General features: G+C 43.4%; 1 protein-coding gene across 1 annotated transcript in view; it reads right to left on the minus strand.

The window, feature by feature from the left end:
- Positions 1 to 25,333, minus strand: part of LOC126537843 (soluble guanylate cyclase 88E-like) — a 121,550-nt gene that overhangs the window by 75,618 nt on the left and 20,599 nt on the right. The window contains exons 2-3 of the mRNA XM_055074478.2: positions 21,301 to 21,568; positions 13,473 to 13,618 (exon numbers count right to left, since the gene is read on the minus strand). Of these exons, the coding sequence (XP_054930453.1) occupies positions 13,473 to 13,618; positions 21,301 to 21,568 (414 nt within the window). The remainder of the gene's footprint in view (positions 1 to 13,472; positions 13,619 to 21,300; positions 21,569 to 25,333) is intronic.

Raw genomic sequence — 25,333 nt, forward strand, 5'->3', positions numbered from 1 at the left:
GGCAGCGCAGTCAAATATCACATGCTCCCTCACAACGATAATTTGTTACTTCAAAATGCAAATAATTTAGAACGATCAAAAGCGCTCGATGCCATTCTGAGGAATTGACACTTTATGGGGACTACATCTCTGGCAGTCACTCTTACATGGTTCATGCACAATTAGCATGAAATCAATAACTAGGCTAGCTAGCCATAGAAAGTAAGATGGAAGATTCCAGAAAAGGAAAGCTCTCAAAATTGGCCTACTCCAGAATTCAAACACATGACAAATCACTAAACGGGATTTTTCTTTCCCGTCAAACAGCCAATGACAAACCTGAGCACAGCGTGTTCTCAAAAAGCTTTTGAGGTATACTCGGAGAGTAGTAAGTTCTGCCTAAAATTCAGGAGATCGGCAGTGGACGAGCAAAGGAAGCCTCAGCGTGGGAACTTGTCATAGTTACGGCCCTGACAAATATGTTTGCTTCTTAAAACTACGGCACCAGGCTTAGGCTTCACTTGCTCAACTCTGTTACTCAGTTGAAGTGTTCATCTAGCAATCTTTTCTCCTTGTTTTAATACATGAACCGATATGTTTTTTTTCAACATGAAACCATAAATTGCTTTTTCCAACGACCTGCGAGCATTCATTGGGATTACTTATACGTTTATTTACAGTGCAGAAGTCCTCTTAAGTAATCTCTCCATAACAATCCTTGCTTTCCTATGAGTACTCCATTTGTGTCAAAGCCTTTACTGCCGCACGTTAACGCTAAATGTACCGTAGGAATACTGACAGTAGGCAATATGAGCTGGAAAACGTAGCATAAAGATCTTTTTTTCCTATACTACATGCCTGAAACAATGGGGTATTGCAGTTCGAGCTTATCTTGCTGACGCTACATCTTTGCCGAGCACGCTTTAGGTTTTTTTTTTTTTAAATCTAGCTGAGATCGTCGAACACAGACGTAGAAGTATACGTATAGTGCGAAATACAGCAAGCAGCACCGTACACAAATACAGTACCAGGGTACCACAGCATAAATATTTTTCTCTGAAGCTTCCTTCTCCGTGCTTTGAGAGGCATGCCGAACGCGATCAGAAAAATTCGCTAGATTTCACCTGTTAGTTTTATCAAAGAGATGGCCATCTGTGTTTCTGTATGTTGCAAACTCAGTGACTGGCAGCCTTAAGTCCACCTGACCTGCACGAAAGATCCCCATTGACTACAAACAATGTAACCTTACTTGTTTGAAGTGTTTTTGTGCCAGCTGAGGCCTCTCGCTCACATGGCAAGCTAATAAAGATATACTTAGTCATGTTTGAGTACCGTACACATGAATACTGCCCGGACAGGGTTAACAAAACGCGCTAAACCAGCGATCAAACAGCGCTACCAGCCCCACCAGCCGCTATCACATTGAGGATGTTGATCACTACACTACATTAGTTTTTATTTTTACAGCGCCATCTCGCAGTCGCATGCTTTAGTTGACGATGCCACCGCTACTCCTACTTCTATTCCGCTGTCGAGGGTACAGTTTCCCTTCTCGAAGTAAGTGTTCTTCTGTCACAGCTATAAGACCTACGGCACTTGGTTGTCAGTCCTCTGATGACGGAACATCGTAGGTGTTATTATTGCGTCTTGCAGCGCGTTTCTTCAAGCTTTTTGAGAGCGCAGCTCTTAGGCGCCTGTTCCTGCAGCAAGCCTCGGCGTTCCCGGCGTAACCGAGTCAACGAGTACAACGAAATGTGAGAGGGAACGCCACGCGTAGCGGGGGATGAAAGGAACGCCGAGAGACAACAGGCGCGAGGAGGAAAGCAGAGACGAGGGTGCAGCAAAACCATGAGGCAGAAAGTGGAGGAGGGTATGGCGAAAGAGTGAGAAGGAAAGCGTAGTCAGGCGACGGTGGCTACAAGATGGCGCAAGAGTAGCGCGCGTCGTCTGGGAGGTTTCTTGGCGGCGCCTCTGTGAATCGTGCGCACGCGTCACCCACGCCCTGGCTCTCGCGAACTCCCGATTAGCGAGACAGTGGCGCCACACTTCGCTCTGTTTGCAAAGTGCTGCACGAGACCGATGGTCCACGCTAGGCAACATATCGCGAAATAAAAACACGCATTGCGCTGGGCTCAAATTTCGCGTTAGGGAGTATCGTAATCGTCGGTGAAATTTTTTCTTCCTTGAGCAGCTAACCTAACTGAGAGATGCGGTAGAGCATACATCAGTAAATGCAAAACATCACGGTTACGCCGACGGCGCAAATTCGCCTGGAGCGTTCAGTAATTGCTATCGCAATGAAAGCTGACCGAAAAACCCGTCTTCTATTAACACGCATTGATAGTTTATGCATAATGTGCAATAAAACACAATATCATGTGCACGCGCACGAACTCACGATTGTTACATCATTCTAGTTGTAATAAGAGCAGACACAATATGTATGCAGACTGCAAAAATCAAGAAATCAAAGTAAAGTAATTAGGTTGCTGTCCGCAAGAAAATTTCTTAAGGCTATCACAGCAGATGTCTGTTTCGCGGAGGATGAGTTTGGACGAAGATCTATGCGTATATCAATATTTTGGTTTGAAGCGGAGCCGAATCAAATTGTCATTAATACCGAATAATATTTAAGTGAATAATTCAAATAGGTATGGGATTTGTGCAAGATCCAGACGTTGACAAACCGAAACATTGTTTCTGCGCATACAAGAAAAAAGGAGACAGATTCATCTCTGGAGTCAATTAATTTTTGAAGGGCCGTTATTCAGGTATTGTCATGCAAAAGTGTAACTTAAATGTTTGTTACATCTGCAGATGTACAAAACGTTTGTTTGCAGCCTCATGCTGCACTGTTGAGCTTTAGTCTACTCAAAATTTTGTTGGTTGAGGCCGCGACAGCGTTTCGCGTTCGCCTGTCGAGCGTCGTCGCGATGCTGTGAAGTATGAACTTGACTGGGCGATGCCGGTGGTTTATGCTTCGATGCACAAGTTCACATTGATGCTTTCCGTATAGAAGCGAGCTTAACAAGTTCCATTCTGCAAGCGCAAAGCTGCAACAATGTCCACACTCTAACAGTAAAATTGTCGGGCCACTTATATGCTAATATTTATTTGAGGTGCAGCTTCATATCAGTGCAAATTTTCACCCTGAGTGTGGTTCCACGGCAGCGCAGCCTACGCTGCCGTGAAACTGCCTTTGGGGCAAAGTTTACGGGTTGGACTATTCGATAAGGTGGAAGATTCGTGCGTCTGCGAGCGGAGACCTTTATTGCGATCGCAATTATATGGACACTCCAGGCGCATTGCCGCCGTCGTGTTTGGCGTCACCGTGATTCTCAGTATAAAATCGAAGTGCAGTTAATATCGTCGCCGCGCGTCCTAGCAGGTATGCGAGAGTAAAAGCGCGCGATTGTGAGCCGACGGTACGTTGTGGCTGAATCTCGCGTGTAGAGTTGGTAATATTGATGGATGGTTAATAGATTGATTATCATATATCGCCCCCAAACGATTGATCTTCATAGATGTCGAGCTTCTTTCATTTAATCGACTTAATCGATTAGACCTGCTCGGTTATTCGTTTTCGAGTGTTCGACAGGAGTGGCGCCAAAATTTCGAAATCGCGCTGGAATGACGACGCACGAGCATTGACTGTGTGGCTGTGGTAGAGCGACTGTCGACTGTTTTCACGAGTCCCGAATGATGCCGAGCCGAGCGTTTCCCCTCTACACTCCCGCCCCCCCCCCCCGCCCCCCACCGCACACGCCGCCCGTAGCCAGAGGCTTGAAATGCCCTAGTAATTCAAGGCACGCTATTGCAAGCCAGTCGTTGATTGTCGTGGCACTTACAGTCCACTAAAAACGTGACACAGCATGCGCGCCTGTTTAGGGCATGTATTGGACATAGCGATGGAGTGCGTGTCGACTCCAGTAAATCTATAGCGGTCGTACATGTAATATTCTCGCATGCTTTCTGTACGGCCATTCAAAGAAAGTGTCAGCTTCACCCCCAAACGTCGCGTGCAATCGCCATTCCTTCGCTCTGTAGAAAACATCATGTGGTGTAAAATCCCGAATCAGTAATTCCCCTATGCATATTGCAATTTCCCGCACATATCAGTTCGACTTCACCTTTCACTTTCGCCATTTTTTTTCTTATTTCTTGTTTAACTGTAACGTGCAGGGATTCACTAGTGCCATGTATCTTATTTAATTCTGCACTAAGGACCATTCTACAACATATATTGTTTACTATTTAAAAAGCCACTAGTGTGAAATATATTTAGTCTTTAACGAGTTAAATATTCTCTTTTAACAAGCGTTCCTACATTTGTGTTCCAAAAATGGTTCCACCTCTCAAACAATAATATAGGGTCCTACAAAAGTACACAACTGTGTTTCAACTGTTTTAAAAGTGTCCGGCAAATAAATTCGATTAATCAACTAATCGATGAAAATATGCTGCATCGAAAGCGATTAATGGCATAAAAGCTAAAATGGTCAACAAATAATTGTTACTAGAACAAAAAATGTATCGATCATCCCTACTTGCGCACGCAAGGGAGGAAAGCGTGGAGGTAGCGCGCCGTCCTCCATCGCGCTCAAGGCACCGGGTAGAAGGGGCGGGGGCGGGGGGGGGTCGATGGAGCAGAACGTTCGAATCTGGTGGTCACTGCGCATTGCCTGGCCGCACGATCCCTACCTAGAAAGCGATCTGCGATGAGGGCAGGGTGCCCGCATGGTGTTAGATTCGCGTGTGCTGTGTTCTCGCCGCTCAATTGACGTGAAAGTGCGAGGCAGCGCGAAGGTCAATTCGCCCGCTGCTGCTTCCGCGCTTCCTCACTCCACCGTTTTGGCAGCCAGTCAGCGTGGTCGTCGAGCGTGATGTGTTCATGTTTGCTCGTGCGCGCGTGACACCAGGCTTGTTAATTTAGTAAGCTAATGTTTACAAGTTTATACGGCCAATAAACCTTCTATCCTTACTTTGTATAGCTTTCTGCTAATTTTCTATCGCAATCGATGCTTTGCCTTTCGAGCGACACTGCGACTTTTTTTACGAACATACGGCCATAGTATGATGAAGTTATTTCTACAAGTAAACGCACGGATTTTTTCTTCTTATCGGCGTGCAGTGCTTGAGGAACGGCTTCAAGTCGCAAAGACACGTATAATTGTTCGTTTTGAACTCTTCGACTTCTTTGAACCCGAGCCAAAGAGAATATCGGATAGAATATTATTAGATCGAAATTTCAAGTAATTGAATATTCGCACAAGCCTACAATGGACCAAGTATTTTAGTTACAAAAAATATCACTTATCTCCAAACGACTTAACTTATCGCTCAAGTGGATTCTATATTATATTTCTGAGGTACGGTGACCGCACCTCCACCAATTGTTCAACAGTTCAAAAGGTAGCGTAGGTAGCGTCAAGCTTAAACGAGCAGTCAGGCGACCCAGAGCAGGAACAGCTGGAAACTCGAGAGGCTTGCATTCGTTCGAAGCGCTGGCGATCGGGTGGCTTAGCCATGGAATCGACGATTTGGCTGGCCTTGTCTATGTGCTCTTCTGCTTCGTTGCATTGGAGACAGTTCACAAGAAAGTAGATCCATCTCTCATTGCCTCTTCCGCCCTACTTGTTGTACGCACGCGCTCTCCACTAAGGGCACGACGTGCGCTGGCGCAACTGGCGGCCTGGTGCATTTGTTGTCGAACGGCAACTAACTCTTTGAGACGCATGTTCGCTCGCGCGAAGGCTTTGTCACGTGTGAAGGTTGAGTGCCGTGGTCGGTGGTGGCGCTGTGTCGCGTTTTTCCGCCGCTTGCCCTAACACTTGCGCGCTGAGTTTGTCGGCGAAGGGCACTCCGAAACTCTTGTGGAGATGTGCAGAAATCAGCTCTTCCTCCATGGGTAGTACGCAGTTCAGGGTCATACGCTTGCAAACACATTTGTGGCTGCATTGGCTGTCCGCCTTGCCCTCTGCAGCCAGAGAGCCAGTGGTAACCTAGTTCACGAATTACGTATTCCTAATGTTTTATTCCCGTGGGATATCTAATGCAGGGTCGTTGATGTTCCTGGTTTCCCAGCTATATACCCAGCACTGGTTGCTGGGTTAGCTCGTCTCTACATCGAATAAGCACAATTTTAGCAGGCATTCGTCGAAATATGTTACAGTATATATGCAAAATGTCGGTAGGATACAAGTTCCGTTGAACATTTGGAAGGCCTATCAAAGCCCAAAGGCCTATGAAAGCCCAATAATTGTGAATTGCATGTGTATAGCTCTGTATTTCCTCCTTTCAAAGAAAGGTTGTGACCGGCATGTTGCCAAAATGATGGTATAATATTTCGTTACATGAAAACTCTCGCTCTTTTTTTTTGTGCTTCCAGACAAACGTGTCGTGTAGTTTCGTATTCCTCTACCAGCTATGCCCGCTCAAGTATGTAGTTTCTCAAAGGTGTGTTTACGCTGCAGCATTCTATTTTTCATCATTCAGTTAATTATCGTAACAATTTGATGCCCATTTTCTACATATAACACTGCAACTGCGAAAGGCTAAAGGCTATAGTAGTCAGCGTTTTGCTAATTATAGCAATTGGGGTCCACACTGGTTTGTGAAGTCTCAAATCTGAATGCTTCACTGCATGATATATGCCTCCCAGGTGCGCGATCAGATGGCGTTTTAGCGCCGAGAGCAAGTTATAGCGTATTAGAATAAGCTCCAATGACGATAATGAGGCCAGGTTACAGCTATTTCACTTACGTTTTCTCTTAATGCACCTTTAAAGCTATGCTTCCCAGCCTTAGAAGTATTTTCAGTTCACTCTATAGCAACCAGTCGAATGCGCCATTTGCTATTGTGCTGCTCTGTGTCAGCTTATCTTAGGCATCTTGGCTGTCCTACGTCAAGCTAATAAAAAGCAAGCGAAAAAAGGAGGAAGACCAATATCTTCGAAGCAACATCCACCATTCGTTCCTTACACGCTAGGCAACTCTACAATTGCACGCCATAGTAAGCAGATGTTCTTCAACGAGCCAAGGAGCACCGACACCGTTCTAGGTGAAGTTGATCGACGTAAACCTGAAGCGAAGATTCACGTGCAAGGTAACTTGTGTAAGCGGCACCACGTGCAACAGAGACGTGCGCTTATTATCGCATGTTTTGTCCAGTCACAATTTATCCGAATGACCTTTAGTTTATTCTCTTTTTATTTTTCATCGGTGCCTGTTGTGAACACTGCCGCAGCCATTTAAAAGAACGTCACTGCGAGAAAGAAGGAGATTTCTTATGACACTCCCGCTATTTCTTTATGTGCGGCCATCTTTACAAAGCCACATCGCCAAGAATGGCGCTGGCAGATGACAATAAATGATTGCACGATGGTGACACTCGAAGATATTCGCCTCTGTTGTGATTTCTGCCTGTCGAGACTCGTGCATTACATTTTGCTTGGCCCACGTGACACCAGCACGTGTCTCGCACTAGGGTCGTCGCGAAAGCGGTCTTTACACCCGAGAGAAATGCTTGTTAAGATCGGGAGTGGCTTTTTATGGTTAAAATGAAATGAGTCCTAGCTTGACTGTCGTAGCAAATTTTACCAACGGTGACTTCTGGGACGAACTGGAAACGCCCTTGAATACTGTTACAAACTGGGCTAAGCCATCAACGGCTGCCACTGGTGCTAAAGGGTCCACTGGTTCCCCCCTCCCCTGCCATCTTTCTTTTTTTTTTATCTCTCACTCTTTTATTACGGGGAACAGCTTTAAAAGGAAGGGTGGTAGAAAGGTGAATACTGCAAAAAGTCGCGTCATTCTGTTCGCACTTTTTGTGAACCTGTAAAGCAGCTTTCAAATAAAAGCTCATTGATACGTTGAGAAAAGCAAGTGCTTTTTATGTAAAAAAACATAAGTACGAAACATAACCATTATTATGCTACTGCCATGCACAATCGGGCCAAGAGAAAGGCTAGGAGATCTTGCTTCGTGATCACTGAAACAAGTGCCTACCTGAATGCCCACTCGATGACTTCTTATTAAGGAGTCCAGGACCTTCGCCGATACGACTATATTGTTTTCCAACTGAGAGAAAGAAACGCGGCCATGCAAAAGAAAGAAAGCAAAATAAGCATCACTTCTTGCAAATAAAAATTATGAGCGCCTTTGAAGAATCAACAAAATGGCCATGCAAGTATCAACGAAAGCAAAATATAACAACTACTCGGAGTGCTTCTTCTTCTTCTTCTTCTTCTTCTTCAGGGCACATTCAAGCATGCATAGACATCAGAAATAATGCATATGTTTTTAAGCAAGGGCTCTTCGTAAAACTTGTTTTTCCAAAATATAACGTCAGGTGCGGAAAGTTTTCAGGTTGGCATTGAATTTAAACACTATCTTGCAAGGGGCGTTGTATTCAAAAGTCCGCCTCCCACAGCCGCCACGGATTCACTACAACAAGGCCGTCTGCAGTAGGACTAGGCGCGCCCCGAGACCACACCTAGAAATCTCTATAGAGCCCTCTTCTGAGAGGAGGCCTCCAAAATTGAGTAACCCCTCCAATCATTATGAAAACTACTGGATTTCCACTGGTACCATGATCACAACCTAGTAACACCCCCCCCCCCCCCCCCTTACGAGACGGATGATATGCAACTATGGCAACGCTGCGGCAAGTCAAAGTTTGCAACTGAGCTTGCTTTCTTTTTTTTCTCCTTGGTATTTGCATATATCTTTTCAAGCCAAATAGTCATAACCACAATTATTGTGATTAGGCAGTTGGCCCTTTGTTTGCAGCTTAAAATCCCTTCGAAAGATATCTGACATCCACTGCCCCACCATATCTTACTCTCACGTGCGAAAATTCCTTTCCTTGACATGCTTGGTCTGCACGCGTCACGTGTGCCATGCGCCCGTGGCGATCATGCACGATTAAGGGCTCGTTGACTATCTCGATTTTCAAAGCATGGCTGCTGCCGTATAGGACCGGGCGCACCGAAGTACAAACGCTCAAGAACTGAGTAGGCCTCAAATTTGCTCCTTGTCAGCGTGAAAGTGCGCTCATAATCAGTGTGCAAACAGAGATTCCTGCAATTCCATATGACAGAACAAGGCTCCCGTCGAAGGATGCAGCTCCTGAAACTTTTTTTTTTGTTCTCTCGGCGCTCGAGGAAGTGTACTTACCGGCTTTAAACGCAAATTCACTGTTTCATGTTGACAAACTGTGAACATCTATCCCAGAACTCTATAGCGAGAATACGAAATAGAGAGCAAGAAACAGAAACCTTTCAGTGCACTTCAGAACGGAGGCCGGCTTGCCAGGCAGCCGTTGGTGAGCTTTTGCCTTATTTCTAACACTGCTCACAATATACTCTCCAAACCTGAGCAACCATCGTCAAGGTTCGGGCCGTTAGGTAAAGCGTGCATTTAGAAATCTTTATAGGGCTTTTGTACGGATTTCTTTCTTTACGGATACCCAGTCTATCTGCCAGATTATTTCTTTGGAGGTTGTGCGAGTTCCTATTAACCAGTAAATTGGCCTGTATTTGCTGGGGCGTCTATGAGGCGCAAAATAAATGTTGTCCGAAATGTTGCCCGTGAAAAATTGTTGCCCGGGGTAACCGCTCATGCGTGATGAGACCTCAGTAGGCGCCCTACCCTTCCGTAAGTACAATGACGCCGGGAGACTTCACGCCTGCAATGCGAATGTCTTCTATGTGGCCGCAGCTTTTGAGTATCATGGCGGCCTCGTACACGCTAGTTTTCATATTTATTTATTGTTAGTACTGGCAGTTTTAAGCTCACACTAATGCATACTGTCATTACTACGTCTCTGAAAATATTTCAGATATTGAATTGAAGTCACTGCAAAGGAAATTGAGAGGTGCTCTTTGGTGAAAATTCTTGACACCACTTGCCGATCGATGGGTCTTCGGTTCGAATCAATTTAGTTTGCTTTGTAGTTTTTAACCTGTGCCGCTCTCCATATATTGCGTCAGTAGTTTGTGAACTACATAAAGTGAAAAAAATTTTAGCGCTGCATTTATGATCAAGCCGGGGCTAATACGGTGGTCTCACCATTGAACACTGCCACTAAGTACCCCGAAATGTAGGTATTCGTTGCTAAATGCACTAAATTATTGCGCAACAGAAGGGTTTGCTTGACAGCGCCATTTCTGCATTTCAGTGATTCAAATCCGACATTATGTCACCAGCAGTCATACCGTAACTTAGAATTGTTTTTATTCGCTGCAAATGTCAGGCCTCTCTAGAAATCACTGTCTGCAAGCTAGTAAGTACCCAGCATAGAAAAATTGCTCCTCCACCTCGTAGCTCAAACGTGCATAGAGGTCATTGTGGTCACGTACTCCAGCTCTATAATTACTGTGCACGCCATCATTGTCATCCGTGTCTCTGCGTCTTTGCACATCGGCACTGTCGCGCGGCGACAGTTCCCCGACTGTCCACGTGCCTCATGCGTGCTCCCTTTCTCTACCAGCCTTTCGACCATTCGCCGCTCCTGGCCAAGCGGCATGCCATCTCATGGCCTAACCGCGCCGTAAAACTGCAACGATACTGCGGTGGTTACCATGCCTTAACGACTCTCCCGCGCCGAGTCGTAAACTAAAATGGCTGATTCTTGCTAAGGCCGTTGTGCTAGCTCCTTTGCACTCGACACTGGACTTGATCGGTAGTTTCTTTTTTCGTCCCTCAGGATGAGTGCACTTAGCCAATCAAAGAAGAAAAGCAGCTCGAGTTAGCAGGAACAAGAGAAGGCGACCTCGTTGATCGTAAAACTACGCTAATGACACGACGTTGCTTGTGGGTAATACACTGCTGGAGGCTAAATTACTTTGCGCGACTTGAGCAAGGAATTTCAGGAACACCACGACGCTGCAAACACGGAAAGAATAAGGCGTGAAGTGCTTCTCAGGGACGCTGGCATTCAACACATTAGCTAGAGCAGTAAGAAGGAAAGAGACGCGTTAGAGCACGGTCTATGGAAAAGTGGACCAACTAAGCATAGTTTTCATTCACAGCTTCACAGGAATCAGTGTGAGAGGTATATAATTGCAGAAGCCATTCTTTCAATCCCACAAGAATAAAAAAGATATTGTGGCATTTGACGTCGCGAAACTTAGCGCTGCATTCTCAACGAAGCCCTATAGAGGCGGGCTCAGGATTATTGTCGACCCCCGCGGTTTTTTCAATGTGCAACCAAAGCGTGGTTTACGAGCATTTTTGCATGCCGCTTTCATTGGAATGCGTCCACCGCATTCGGGAATCGAGCGCGGGACTTCGCCCTCTGCAACGCGACGAGAGAGCCACTGGACCACCGCTGCGAATATTTCATAAATACAAACTAGCTTTATTGGAGTATTCATTATTTCTTTCTTAATAATATTGCTAACACCCCTGAAGGTTGATCTCTGGAAATTTAGAACAACAGTTAGCGTGCTCTCATCTGCAGCTGTTAAAAAAAATCCTTTCTTTGTATTCGGTGTCTAGCAACCGGTAGCGCAGTCCGCCGGTTGCTGTTGACAGGTTTATTACCCGCTAATTCAATGTGGGCTTCGTCGAGCTCTAACGCATGAAGCATACGAAATGGTCATTCAGTGAAACAACCTACATTTTGTTCAAAGATACTTAAGAAACAAGTCCACATTCAGAACAAACATGTGGCACTTGCCTGTGCCCTAAACTGTGTGTTGTTGTTGGTACACCTTTACTTTTAGCTAATACAGCAAATATCTGAAGATTTGCACGTAAATTCATTATCATAAATCTATATGTGAATGAGCTCAGTGGTTTCTTCAAAGATTAGACAACGCAGTTTGAAGAGGTTACGAATATGGTCTCTCAAAACAAGCTTTCTAACAAGCGCCTCCGGAAAATGCAGCTTCTAGTGCGCGTTTAAACAGTAGGGGTGTGCGAAAATTCAGAACTTTCCAATAACTGATCGAATAGTGTCCCATTCGGCTCGATATTCGAATCGAATAGCCATTCTTGGTAAATGCGAATATTTTTCGAATACTTTTCAAATATTTCAATATGTCAACTGCGCCAAACTATACATAACATTGGAGCAAAAGTACGGTAAATTTTCATCACTGCGGGCGTAGGATAGACATAAAACATGACAAATTGCGTATTGGAGCAGGCTACGTCGCTTAGGAAACCACATTTTACAGGCTATAAGTCAAGCGAGCATTTGCGCTCTTTGAAGAGTCATATGCATGCGAAGAGGCTGCTCGTTTAGTTCTGATGCTTTCTTTGTGCTTTTAATAAATAACGCTTCATAACGTACTATGCAATAACACAACCTTGCTAAGTTTAAGAATACTCGGATGTGAGCGTTGTTTTATAATAATTGTGATAAAGGTTTTTTATTCTTCGAAAACTATCCATAATCTATTCACATCAATTAGCTTTTCGCACCGTTCGATTATTATTCGAATGACTATTGGCACATCCTTATTAGGTAGCTGAGGATTTTTCTTCTTGGTTCTCTCCAATGTTCGCGCTCATGTGCACTCTGGAAAAATTTCCCCTCAGACAATGCCGTCCCAGAGGTCACATGAGGTCAAGAACAAAAGCGCAATGATTACACGCTCATCTACGGCGGAATCGTGATTTCTTTCACCATTGCGCACCTGTACCGAGTGTTGAAAGAAACGCAGTCTTCCTCGGACACCTTATGAAATGAGGTATGTTTTATTTTTTTCCTAATTTGGACTAGTTCCAGGTAATTACAGTGACTTTTGACCTTGCAAACATACCGCCACCAACACAACACAGATATATAAGTTTACAACGAACGCGGCTGTGTTATGCACAGACTTTCCCGCCACAGAACATAAATGATGGTCTTTATCAAATGATCCTGCGAATGTAGTATGAGGCTGGTGCCTAAATACGATAAACTAGGGTCGTTACTTTAAATTTTCTTTAACTGTAATCTCTAAGTGGGTTACGCGTACATTTGATTGTCGTCAACATGCCTATCGGGTAGAGACATGAGCAAATTCGTAATGGCAATTTTCGGTCTCAGAAGAAAAGTAGTCTGTCAGAGAACAATGTGCAAGAATGAAAACAGTGGACACACTTGTCGCGTCAGCTTGTGCTACAGCAAATTTTTGCGTAATGCTTCTCAACTTAACACATGCAGCCTAACCGAAGTTGTGCACGCTGTATTTACATAGCCTAGTTAATCTTTACATAAGTCACCATGTTTTATTTTATGTTCTGACCAATGACCAGAAAGTTCTAATTTCTAATTTTACTGAAGCAGCCCTAACAGGTAACATTACCCTCTCAACTTTCAAAACACCACCTTTTATATTTAACACACAAATAGTACGAAAGATTTGCGTTCACATTTCATAAGATTCGTAAGATACCTTTGAATTACAGATATTTGCGCATTAATGATCATTTAATGGTGATTTAATGATCATTTAAGGATCATTCTTAAGTCCCTTCTTGCCCACGGCATCTTACCAGCTTTAGTGACGGCGGTTGGTAAGCCATATTGTCGAAGCTGAGCCTCATGATGACGTGTAGTGTGTTGAAAATGGACTCCTCCTTGAGAACTTCCACTTCAACTTCGGTATTGTAGAAGTGACGGCCAACTTCTTTGATTTGGCCTAGTTTGGGGGGAAGAAAAATGCAAAACACATTGAATGGCAACAAAAACAACTTTTTTTTTCTCTCGTTTGCTTCTCGTTTCATCAGGTACAAGCAATTGTAGGTGAGTAAGCATTTCTATGCCTAACCAACGAGGAAACACGTCCGTCCATCTGTCACCTATAGAAATTAATGTATCGAACAAAATAAGTTCGAAAGGAAAACGTTGGCGGTGGTGAGTTTCGAATCTACAATCCCTGGCTCTGAAGCTGAGTGTCTTGCACGCTGGGCTAAGCACCCACTTTTCTTTTAGACGTGGTATTTATTACAATGAATGAAACGATGTATGTACACTAACTATTTACAACATTATCAGCACGAGGTAGTCATAAGGGATCACAGGTATACGAGCAAAACATACAAAGAAAACGTGACACAAAGCAAGATCTTTCATTAAGACAAAAACGTGTAAGGAGAAGTTAAACACCTAATCAAAAGTTGATACCACTCAGGCTCACATTCTTCTCGATCGTAAATGCCCTTTAAGTGCGTAAGCATTTGAGTGAATTGTAATCTTAAGGGAATTGTTCTTGCTGCATTTCGGTCTTGCATAACGAGTTTTCCATAGGCTATGCAAGCCTATCAATAAAAACGTGCCGTATGGTACATCATTGCACGGAACAAGATATCGGATAATGTGAGAATTTTGATCAAAATATTTTTGCAAATTTCTATGGAGGACATATCAGAACAAAATGGCATCTGTACAAGCAATAAATAGTGCAAAATAATTTCAGGCACGTCACAGAGGCGACAGCTCATTGATGGAACGAAAATGTTCTTTTTACAAAGTCATGTTCTAACTGGCAAGGTATCAGTGTGTAATTTGTAAAAGAAAGTTTTCGTAAAAGGGGGAACTGGCATTTTGCACACTCTTGCAAGATCAATAAAACGGTGACGGAAACATCGATATAATTCTTCGTAATGATTTTTTCTTGACGCAGTGAACAAATATTATTTAGAAAAACGAACAGCGCGAAAAGCAATCGAAAAATAAACCTCACGCTTGAACCCCCATTAGGAAGGTCTAGAAAGGAAATTTGAAGAAACCATCAATTCTGGCAGGACATGAACCAAGTAAACCTGCAAGAAGGTTCTTAATAGCGGTTGAGAGCTATCACGAAAAGAAGCGAAAGCGCGAGACTAGCTGTCGCACCACAAATGGGCAAACACTAACCCTCCTGCACTCAGAGGTCGAAAAATATCGTCTCTCATAGGTTGCAAACTGGAAGACAATATAAGTGTTGAAAAAAATCCTGTGATAACGTTGAATGTAAAGCCGTGCGCCGTGAAGAACATGAAAGACATCGAAAACTTTCGTTGCCAAAAACATGTTGGAGGCTTCTGCTCTTCCAAATATTGATAGACGGTGCAGGACAAAGGTATTTGTGTAGCACTGGAGAGTTGGAACGCGCTCTCTATCTTAAAATAGTTTGGTACTGTCTCCGGCGCACAAATCAATAGCTCTAAGGGTACAGGGCTATAGTTTCTACCTTGGGCCATTACACCATCACATTATGCTGGCATTGAATTGTCTTGTGTGCCAACTGAATATCTAGCAGTTCCACCACATGTCTACAAGTGCCCACTACAGAACTAAGCACCCATGCTTGCAGAAGGTGAATATATCTGAGCCATTTGAATTTTTTGTACCTGCGGTAAAAAGAAATGCTACAGGAGAACAGTTTCTATGCAGGTTTTGGTGAAAGATTTGGTTATGGTGAAATAAAAGACATCCCTAGCTCTGCATGCATAGACGACTTGTAGAATTGTAGACATAAGGAAAATTCCGATTTTGCGAAAACCTAACGCCAAACACGCCACATCCCAGATGCGTTTCGATCGTCACAAGATGCGCCTTCCGTTGGGGCGTTCTTTCACTGACAAAAATGCCGCCGACCTCTGAGGGCTCGTGCACTTTACGTCGCGCACCGCACACAAATAAGCAGACAATGAGTTGATAAGTTTGATAAGGAGTGATTGGCTATGCCTTATGTTGATTTTATGCAACATTATTTACGCTTATCTGTAATTTCTTTTTGCTTGCTGTAAAGCGCCTCTACTTGGCCATGGTATTGGCTGCAGTATTACTAAATGAATATGGGTCTCATCCCGGTTAATAATGGTTCGACGTGGATGAATAAGGTGTTAAAGAGCCATAGGGCCTTCTACTAGACGGAGCAATTGGGATGAGGTTAATAAGCCCCGTTAGCAGTTTATAAGGGTCGACTGAAGCTCGATAAGGTTCTTCAGAACTGATAAGAGCTGATAAGGACCGGATCATGTCCTATAAGATAGATAAGTGCAGATAATGGTTAATAAGGACCGGATCGATTACTATAAGGTTGATACCGACCGATAAGGGTTGATAAGCCTCGGTCCCTGTCCGATAAGGTTCATAATAACGGATAAGGGTCGGATCTAGTCCAACAAGGTTGACAAAGGTGCGTACCGGTCTGATAAAGTTTCATAACATTTATGACAGCACCAGACTGCGTGGACATGAGAAAGTGAAACAATGCGTACGCATACACACACAACTCGCACAGGAGTTTCCGGGTGACTTTCTTTTTACGCTAGAGAAAACAGTGACTCGCTCGTAAAACGAACATCACGAGCTCGACGCCGTTCGTTTGATAAGTGGCATCTGTTTGTCCGCGTTTGTGTTTCGCCGAACCACGCGATGTTAATCAGCGTAGCCTTACCCCTGAATTACAGAGTACAAATTTAGGTACGCAACTTGTGTTAATGCGTAGAACTGAGTTGAACTTGTTGCTGGGCGAGTTGGTTGGGATCTAATCAATACATTGTTGCCCCAAAAAGAAAAATAAGGACTTAGGAGGGAGAGTATGAAACGGCAGATCGATCGCTGTCGTTTGATACTTTCGCTCCTAAGTCTTTATTTTCCTTTTTGGCGCAACAATGCATTCATTTGTGTTAATGCGTGAGCATTGTTTGGCTAGTACCCTTGCAAAATCTGTCCGATGCGTGACGCATTACATCTCCAAAATAAATGCATAACTTGTCAAGTTAGCACATGTACTCATCATAATATACTTGTACTGGATAACTGGTAGCGTTAAAAAAACAAATAACGAGACTTCTGACCGGGATTCAAACTATAGACCGTGCGTACTTAGGTATTATTTGGCGAGTAACTCAACAAAACCTGCCCGTGCCATGACGCATTTATATCTACAATATATATGCGTAATTGGTGAAGTTAACACGTGTAATGCTTATTATAGCGTAATTTTAGGTTATTCGTAGCGTTAGAAAAAAAAAAAGAACAAAAGGACTTGTGACCGACATTTGAACCACGGACCGCAGCGTGGTAGACAGATACCTGCGTGAGCCACATTACATTCACGGGCGGGAAAGTTCCTTTGGCTTCAGTTTACGTAACACCAGGTTCAAGTCAAAAGGGCATTAAGAGACTTCACTTCGTTTCTTTAGTTTCCTTCACTCCTACAGTAATACGTGAGCACTCTTTGGCGAGTACCGCAGCAAAATGTTTCAGTGCCGTAACGCCTTATGTTTGCAAAATAAATCAATAATTTGTGAAGTTGCCACATGTGATTTTTACACGTCGATAATACGTTAATAATAGATGAGTGGTAGTGTTTGAAAAAAAAAATATTGGTTACGTCGCCGTCACCGCGTCAAGATCGTAACGAAAAGGAAAACAAGGACATCAACAAATGTAATCGTTAAAATAGTGTAATAGTACATAATCAGTAGCTTTAGAAAACAAAAACAATAATAAGGAATACTTATGCCGCCGTCGCAGAGTCAAGATCTTAACAAAATAATTAAAGTAAAAATAACAATGAAAAAAGAAATCTCTGCTATGCCAGAAAAACAACCGGTAATGACGGCGTTTCGGCTCAGTTGATCCGATATATCTGCAAATGTATGCATAATCGGTCGATTTCGCACATGTAATCATTATAATAATATAACAGTAGATGATTAGTATCAATGGGCAGACATCCATAATCTAGCTAAATAAATAAGCACGAAACAATTGAGAAGAAGCTGTAGCGATAATGAATGAATAAGTAAGCAGTAGCGAAGTAGCAGCCGAGCCAAAGAAGGCTTAGGTATTGGTAGACAATTTTCTGAATTTCTGCAGATTCTTTTGCCATATATAATAAATAACATTGAATCATTGCAGAACCGCGCAGTTCGTCTTATTTACTCTAATTACTCAAGTCATACCAGCAACGCAGCATTGAAGAAACGCGCAGGCCTGCATGAACTATGTCACCGCCGAAAAGCTGCACGTTTATCACTTTTTCATAAGCTGTATCATCACTCATCCCTTCGTAATCATTTTTTTTTCATTTGCCTTCTTCCATCTTTTACCGACGCGACCATCCATTTAAGGTTCAGCACTTGTCATTTCGTACATTTAATTACGCACATTCTTTCATACCACTCACCATAACTGATTGGAATGCTCTGCCTCCACGTGTTACTACTGCCACTGATCCCTATAAGTCTTGCAATCTGTTGCCTGCCTTAACTACTGCTTAAGATGGTGTATATATTATCTCCCATGTTATAACTGTTTCCTTTTACTCTATATTTCTTATAATGTAGATCTTGTTCTTTCATTTCATTTTATGCTATTTGGAAGATGTACAATTCGCATAATATTTTACTACTGCCTTGTTCATGTTATTGCTTTTGTTGTGCTTGTCGGCATTAACCGAATTCGGTACTTGTATTCTAATGTCGCATGATGTGTGCAATTTTTTTTTCAGGGAATTTGTAGTGTATCGTATTTTTCATTAATTGCCTGTACCCTCCCCCGCCCCCCCCCCCCCCCACCTATGGAATACCCTCAGCCATGAGGGCCTTTAGGGGTATTTTGTATAAATAAATAACAAAATAATGGCAAATAAGACTCGGATATTGTGCTGCGGGTAAACTTGAACTTATGCTTACTGAGCATGACTACGGTTCACTTCAGAGCGCACACAATATGTTCACTAGAAGCGCTACCATGCCTGACGGGAGGTCCATAGCGTCATGTTCAGTCAGCTAAAGCGAAGGAATAGTTCTTCGTTCCTCGGTATCCCTGCAGACAATAGCTAACTTCCGCATTCGGTGATTCAAATCAGTTTATGAAGAATGCGTCGTCACAGGCCGCATATATTTTTATTGCCATGACTCACTAACATGCATTAAAGATCATTCTTCCATCTTGACTTTATCTCAGTCTTTAGTTATCTCAGTCGTTTATCTGCAGCATTAGTAGAATTTCTTTCATTGGACACATTTATCCAGTGCACCATAATTCATAAAGCAAGTGATTAAGTCGTGCAGAGTCACGCTACAGTACAAGTGTATTTCGGAAGCGTAAGGAGCTAAGGACCGTAGCGGAAATACAAGTGTATTACCCAACTTGTTCAGCGCATACTCGCTATATATATTTTTTTCAGCAGCAGAAACTACGAACATTTTTTATGGAGAACAGCATCATTGTTAATGCAACTAAAATATGTTTAGAGCAAATGGACACACTCCTATGACACGCGTGCTGAGCGTTTTTAATGATTTACAATTTCACATCGCACTTCGCGTACACATCCGCTATTCGCGTTTAAATATTATCCCTAAATAACAGAAGTATGTCTTGGTTGCCAATATTTATTTAGAGGCCGTTGCCACTTTTGTAGGCGCTTTTTCCTAATTATTGTTATTAAAGTTCTGAGTTCACGTACAAAAAGAAAGAAGCTTTGCTGCGCTACTGTTATTGAGAGAAGACCAAGCCACTGCAAATGATGAATTACTCAAGGCAGGCGGCCAAGGACAAAGAGTTCTTACGGGTAAAAAACATGCATTTCGCCGTTTGGTTTCGATATACGGTTGCTTACAGCGGCTGTACAATAGCTAACATATTTATCCTTTTTTTTTTTTTAAGAATGCAGCACCGGCTTCAGTCGATGCTTTCCCATGGGCAGACGTCAATTCTTTTGTCCAACGTAGCCGAAGTGGTTACTCCGTGGCCTCTCAACTTTGACAATGTTGTTTCGAAGATTAATGAAGCACAAGTTTCCGTGCAATGCTCAGACGCGGTTGAACATTGTTTGCCTTACGCTAGAGCCAAGGTCATTTGTCTTTGTCAGCGTTTGTCAGCTGACAAATGTTGAGCAGACGAAGACAATCGCCCCGGCGGAGGCGTTGGCTGCCGCCTCAGCCAGCGCTTGTTGGACTGCAGTTCAGCACATCAGTCTACAATCTTTTGGTGAACATTTGCAAAAATATATATATACACACACACACACATATATATATATATACATATATATATATATATCAAAACGTTTATTAAAAAAAAATGCAGAAAGCGAGTGGGTGGAGCCCGGGTCGGAGTTCCCTCTCCGTGCCTTGCGCTTTGAGAAACCGACAGGTGAACTAGAGTGTAAAATTGGGAATTATCTCAAACCTTGTCTCTCCAGGGCATACACAATGCCACTTTCCTTCAAAAAGTGACATTTGCAGCAAATTGTTTCAAGTAGCCGTAGGGAGAAAGACAAAGAAGCACCACGTAATAAAGGTGCACAATGCACTTATCTTCAACTTCTGTATAGATATGGCACACTTGTCCTGTTTCAGGTTAGCAAAGTTTTTCTTTGTTTTTGTTTTAATATTTAGTTCTACGCTAATTACATCTCTAAGCAAACGTAGACTTTTTTGTTGCGCGGTAATTTATTCTAACCTGAGAAGCATCAAGTCATGACGCACGAAAGTGTTCCAACATACTTTCTCGAGAAAGTAATATATAGACGCAAGAAAACTAAACAATGTTATGTTTAACTAAACAGTATTATGCAAAACAATGTTATGCCATGTGCTTCAAATGGGACACCACGAGGAATATGAAGACTTCACAATGGAAATATATTTTTCATTACCCCACTGACACACAATTCTAAAGCCAGCAATTGCATCATAACCACTCATTTATCAATAAATAATAATTATTTCCTAATTACAATGTAAATTGATTAAACATTAGAATTATGAAACTAGTAGCAATGCCCAGAGTGCAACTACATGCATTATAGTTGCACTCTGCTTCGTTGCGGATTACGATAGTTTCTTTAGGGAAATATTAACCTGAACGTCAGTGTACTTATGCGATATTCTTCCTTCCAAAATAGTTGACACGCCGACTGAATAGCATCGAATGCAGAAAAGCACAATGTAACGTTCATCGTTCAGCTTTTGTGCGCTTTCAAATATGATCAGTAGTGAAGACCACGAGATATTCCTGGCGCTGGAAGGCAAGGGAGCAAACACATACACTAACAGAATGAGAACAACAAAAACGCCGACAATGAACCGTGTTAGCGTTGGCCTTTTCGCTCTGCTTGTGTCTGTGCTTGCACGTCTGCGTTTCTGTATCAAGATGCCCCACCAATTTTTCTCCAATATCAGTTCTTATAATCTCAAACTAGCCCAACGGAACGTCGCTTTGCCGGACGAAGATTTCGAGCCAAAATTCGCAAAGGTTTCGCGTCGTGAGAACACTTTGTCATCAGCCTTTACTGATAAGGTTTGAACGATCCGGTTCTACGCGCGAAGTGCTTTGCGAATAAGGGCACCCCTTGGCCACGGCAGCACTCACCGATGGTGTACCATAGGTACCCTCGCCGCGTGCTCCGGTAGTGGAGCGTCAGTCCCGTCGAGGACTCGTCCTCGCAGAAGAATGAGGGCGCCTTCATGCGTGGGTAGCTGAACTTGAGGTACTCGTGCAAATTGTCCAGTCCGTTGAGGAAGTCGCGCATGTGGCGACCCAGCACGGACAGGACGCGGTCGTAGCCGTACTGGGCCAGGAACGAGACGAAGTAGACGCCCATGCCTTCGAGGAACTCCCGTTCGCTCATCTTGAGCACCTGCGTGACAGAGGCGAAAAGCGTGCCTGCCGTGTTAATTTACTCCGTTCACTTCTCGCGCCATGTCGGCGAGAGAGATGAAAGAAAAGAGACGGAGATCAATCATGTTGCACCTAATTTGCTATCCTGGGGATGGTGAACTGGGCAGGAAATGAACAAGTAAAGGAAGAACAAACGTCATATGGCTTGTTTAAAAACCAGATAACTTCTACACAGGCTTGTAGGTTAAAGGGACACCCAAAAAGAAAGATTATTTAACCGCCATGAATTATTCACCGTGAATAATGGTCTACCACGCTTACCGCGAGAGAGGCCTCACAAGCTAGGAAAGACGCTAAAGCGAAAGATCTGTGGAGACGCCACGTTGGAAATTACCGCCCTCGCTCGCCGCTTACCGGCGTTTGCTCGGGCCTAAGTAGCTTCTGATCGGTGCGCATGAACTTCATTGCATTCTGAAAAAGTTAAGGGTACAAGTAAGCAAGATTCGACACCTCTTGTTGAGCCACCAGGAATCAACTGCGAAAATATTACTTTGAAATCTGTGACTTAATCCTGAAGGATCGGTGAGAAATTCCAGAAACGAAAAGTTTGGCCTTCAGTTTCTCTTTCATAAGTCAATTCATTGCGACGAAAAAATTATAATAGAGTTCTGAGAGAGCACTTTATGAGTTCAAATTAATTTATTGTCCGTTTAGCTGTTTAAGGTATGCGGGTTTATTTCTAGGATAAAATTTGTTGTGATTGAAAATTGTTTGAAATACATTATTCAAACAGACCATTCAATAAAGAAAATAAAGTTTGCTGATGACAGAAATTAAAGAGATTCCAGATAGTGAAAAAATGTAAGAACAATGCTGGGATGGTTACCTTTACTACCTGTAATGCTCGGGGCTACGAGAGAGCAACATCTTATTTTTTTCACGTTCACGAGTGTGCTCAGGGCGCTTACGTTGTAACAGCTTTATCACTAACTGCCTTGGTATTCAGCTGCACTACATGCCACATGGTTCTTGTCAAACTAGTGGAAAATGACCTTAGTACACGTGTCAGGATGGAGTTACACAGTTCGTGCTGGCTCTAAAGTAGGCCCCATAAACTACGCTAACAGAAAGAAATGAAAATTACAGCTACCGTAGCGTGAAAAAGCAAATTAAAATTACAGCTTAGAGTATCGGAAAACCCCTTTTTGCAGAGGTATTGGCCCAACATACGCCCCTTAGTTGATGGAAGCCATCACGGACCCCGAGTTCTTAAAATTTCGAATAAAACAAAGAGTAATACTGTTAGTCAGGGTGCGCAACAAGCATCCACAAGATCCAGGGGGATGATTTTTAAGTTTCACGGAATTTTGGAAAAAGAGTGTCTGTGCAGATACAATAATTATAGTCGTTGATCTGGATTATTTGAACAAGTGGATATTACCAGCAGGAGAAATCGAACCACATATTGATTGCCATATATTTTCTAACCAACTTCTTATTTAATTCTTTTACGGCACATATTGCGATTTATCAATGTAGCCGGTGAGTTTGCAAGAAGCATCCACTTGCAATAAATTTCCAGCAGAATACCAGCTTCAAGGTATTGGGTGCTACACCAAAAAGCTATTCCAAACTCTGCTATTCCTAATCTGCAATCAGTCCTCCACGATTCGTCACGAAATATGCGGGCCACTCCCCCTTCGCCTGCATGTCACGCGATGCCACGAAAACTGCGGTACCTCCTCATCTGGTATACCATGTACACGCTGATTGTGCAAAATTAGACCGAACAAAATAAAAAATAATTATTTCTGTTTTCGCAACATTTCGTCGTTTGCCCTCTGCTATTGATCAAAAGTTTTGGGGTTGCGTGCACTCCCCCTGTCTGTCACGCCTCGTCGGAAAACCGCGAAAACTCATCGCGGTAAAGGGATGTTTAGCGATAAAGATGGAATAATGTGCCCGACGAAAACTGACATATTTTTCTGAAGAGTCACATAGTGCCCCATTCCGAACGAATTCGAAGATTTCTGCCTGCCGATCACTCAGGCACACTGGCTACTCGGAGCTGCCGGAGAGCATGACTTACGGCGCTATAACGTAAAACTATTGCAAACTTTCTATTCCAATTCTGCTATCAGCCCTCCAAGATTGGTGAAAAACTTTTTTCGACCACCCCCACTTCAACTGTCTGTCAAGCGACGTCACGAAAACCGCGATAATTCCCCATCTGATATGATGTGTACACTCTGATTATGCATGATTTGACAGAAAAAAGAAAAACAGTTATTTCTGATTCGAGCACTTTTCTCCATTAGCCCTCGGCTATTGGTAAAAAGTTTTCGGGCTGCACCCACTTCACCTGCCTGTCACGCAACATCACACAACCGCACAAACTCACTGTGTCAAAGTGACGTGTACGCGATAAAAATGCTTCAATATGTCGAACAAAACTGAATTTTCTTCGGAATAGCCGCAGGCTGCCCCGTTCCGAACGGAATAAAAGATGGCTGCCGTTAATCGCTGAGACACTGGCTACTCACACCTGCCGTAGAGCATGGGTGTATTTGCGTATAATAAAACTTCTTGCGTGGCCGTGTAACGTTTTTGAGCACTTTCTGCACGTTGACCACCCCATTCGGCCAACTCTTCTTTCCTGAGAGTCAGTTTTAGCGTCATTCTTAAGCTTTCTTTGCATGCCGCCGTGATTTTCTACCAGCCACCACAAGCTAAGTAAGGGAAAGCCGACCAATTGCAGACGCCGGCACCACCCTCTTCATCCGGTTATCGATTTTCAGTGCACTGGCTCTGCCCCAGCGAATCCCTCTCCACTTGAGCGTGCTCCTCGCCTCTTGTCAGCCAATTAGATACGACAAGCCGCTCAGTGTAGGCAATGTTATTCGTTTTTCAAGCAAACAAAAGTGACCTCCTATGCACGAGGAGAGTGTTTGATTGGTCTGTTCAGACAACACTGCGGGTGACCGCCCGGTGCTTGCGTCGGTGGTTACGCAAATCTGACATCAGGAGATTGGAATAGAAACATATTGGAATAGTTTTACGTTATAGGGCCCTTAATTTCCCTATAATACCTTTGAGTGGCAGTATAAAGTTATAGAACGCTTTCGACACATATGCCACATCGCTCTGAGAAAATTTTTTGCTGAAGATTCATTTTAGCGGCATTCTTAACCTTCCGTTGCGCGCCGCCGCGATTTTCGACCAGCCACCGCAAGCTAAGCAAGGGGAAACGGACCAATCGCAGGTGCCGGCACCACCATCCTCATCCGGTTATGTTTTCACTGCGCAAGCTCGGCCCCACTCGGAATCCGCTCCACTTTAGCGTGCTCCTCGTCGTTTTCCAGCCGATTAGATAAGAAAAACCACTCCATCTAGTCCATGTTATTCATTTTGAAAGCAAACAAAAGTGACCTCCTATAAACTAGGCGTCGTTTGGGGGTTTCAAACAACGCTTTTGGTTACCAGCCGATGTCTGCATCGCCGTTATGTAAATTTGACATCAAGAGATTGGCATAAAAACAGATTGGGATAGTTTTACGCTAGAGGGCCAATTATTTCCGAAGCTGGGGGACGAAACACGTCGGTGTTCCAGTGACTTTTGCGCCACAGTGCATAAAAATGCGTTTTGATAAAAAGTTAAGCGGACCTAGAGTGCATTTTTACGGCGAGTTTGATGGCGCGTATGTCCAGACGGTTGTAAGTCTGGATATCCATTCCAAGTGAATACTCCAGACAATCTCACCGACTGCGATTCGCAAATTGCAAT

The sequence above is a fragment of the Dermacentor andersoni genome, chromosome 4 (assembly GCF_023375885.2).
Source record: "Dermacentor andersoni chromosome 4, qqDerAnde1_hic_scaffold, whole genome shotgun sequence".
Taxonomy (NCBI): domain Eukaryota; kingdom Metazoa; phylum Arthropoda; class Arachnida; order Ixodida; family Ixodidae; genus Dermacentor; species Dermacentor andersoni.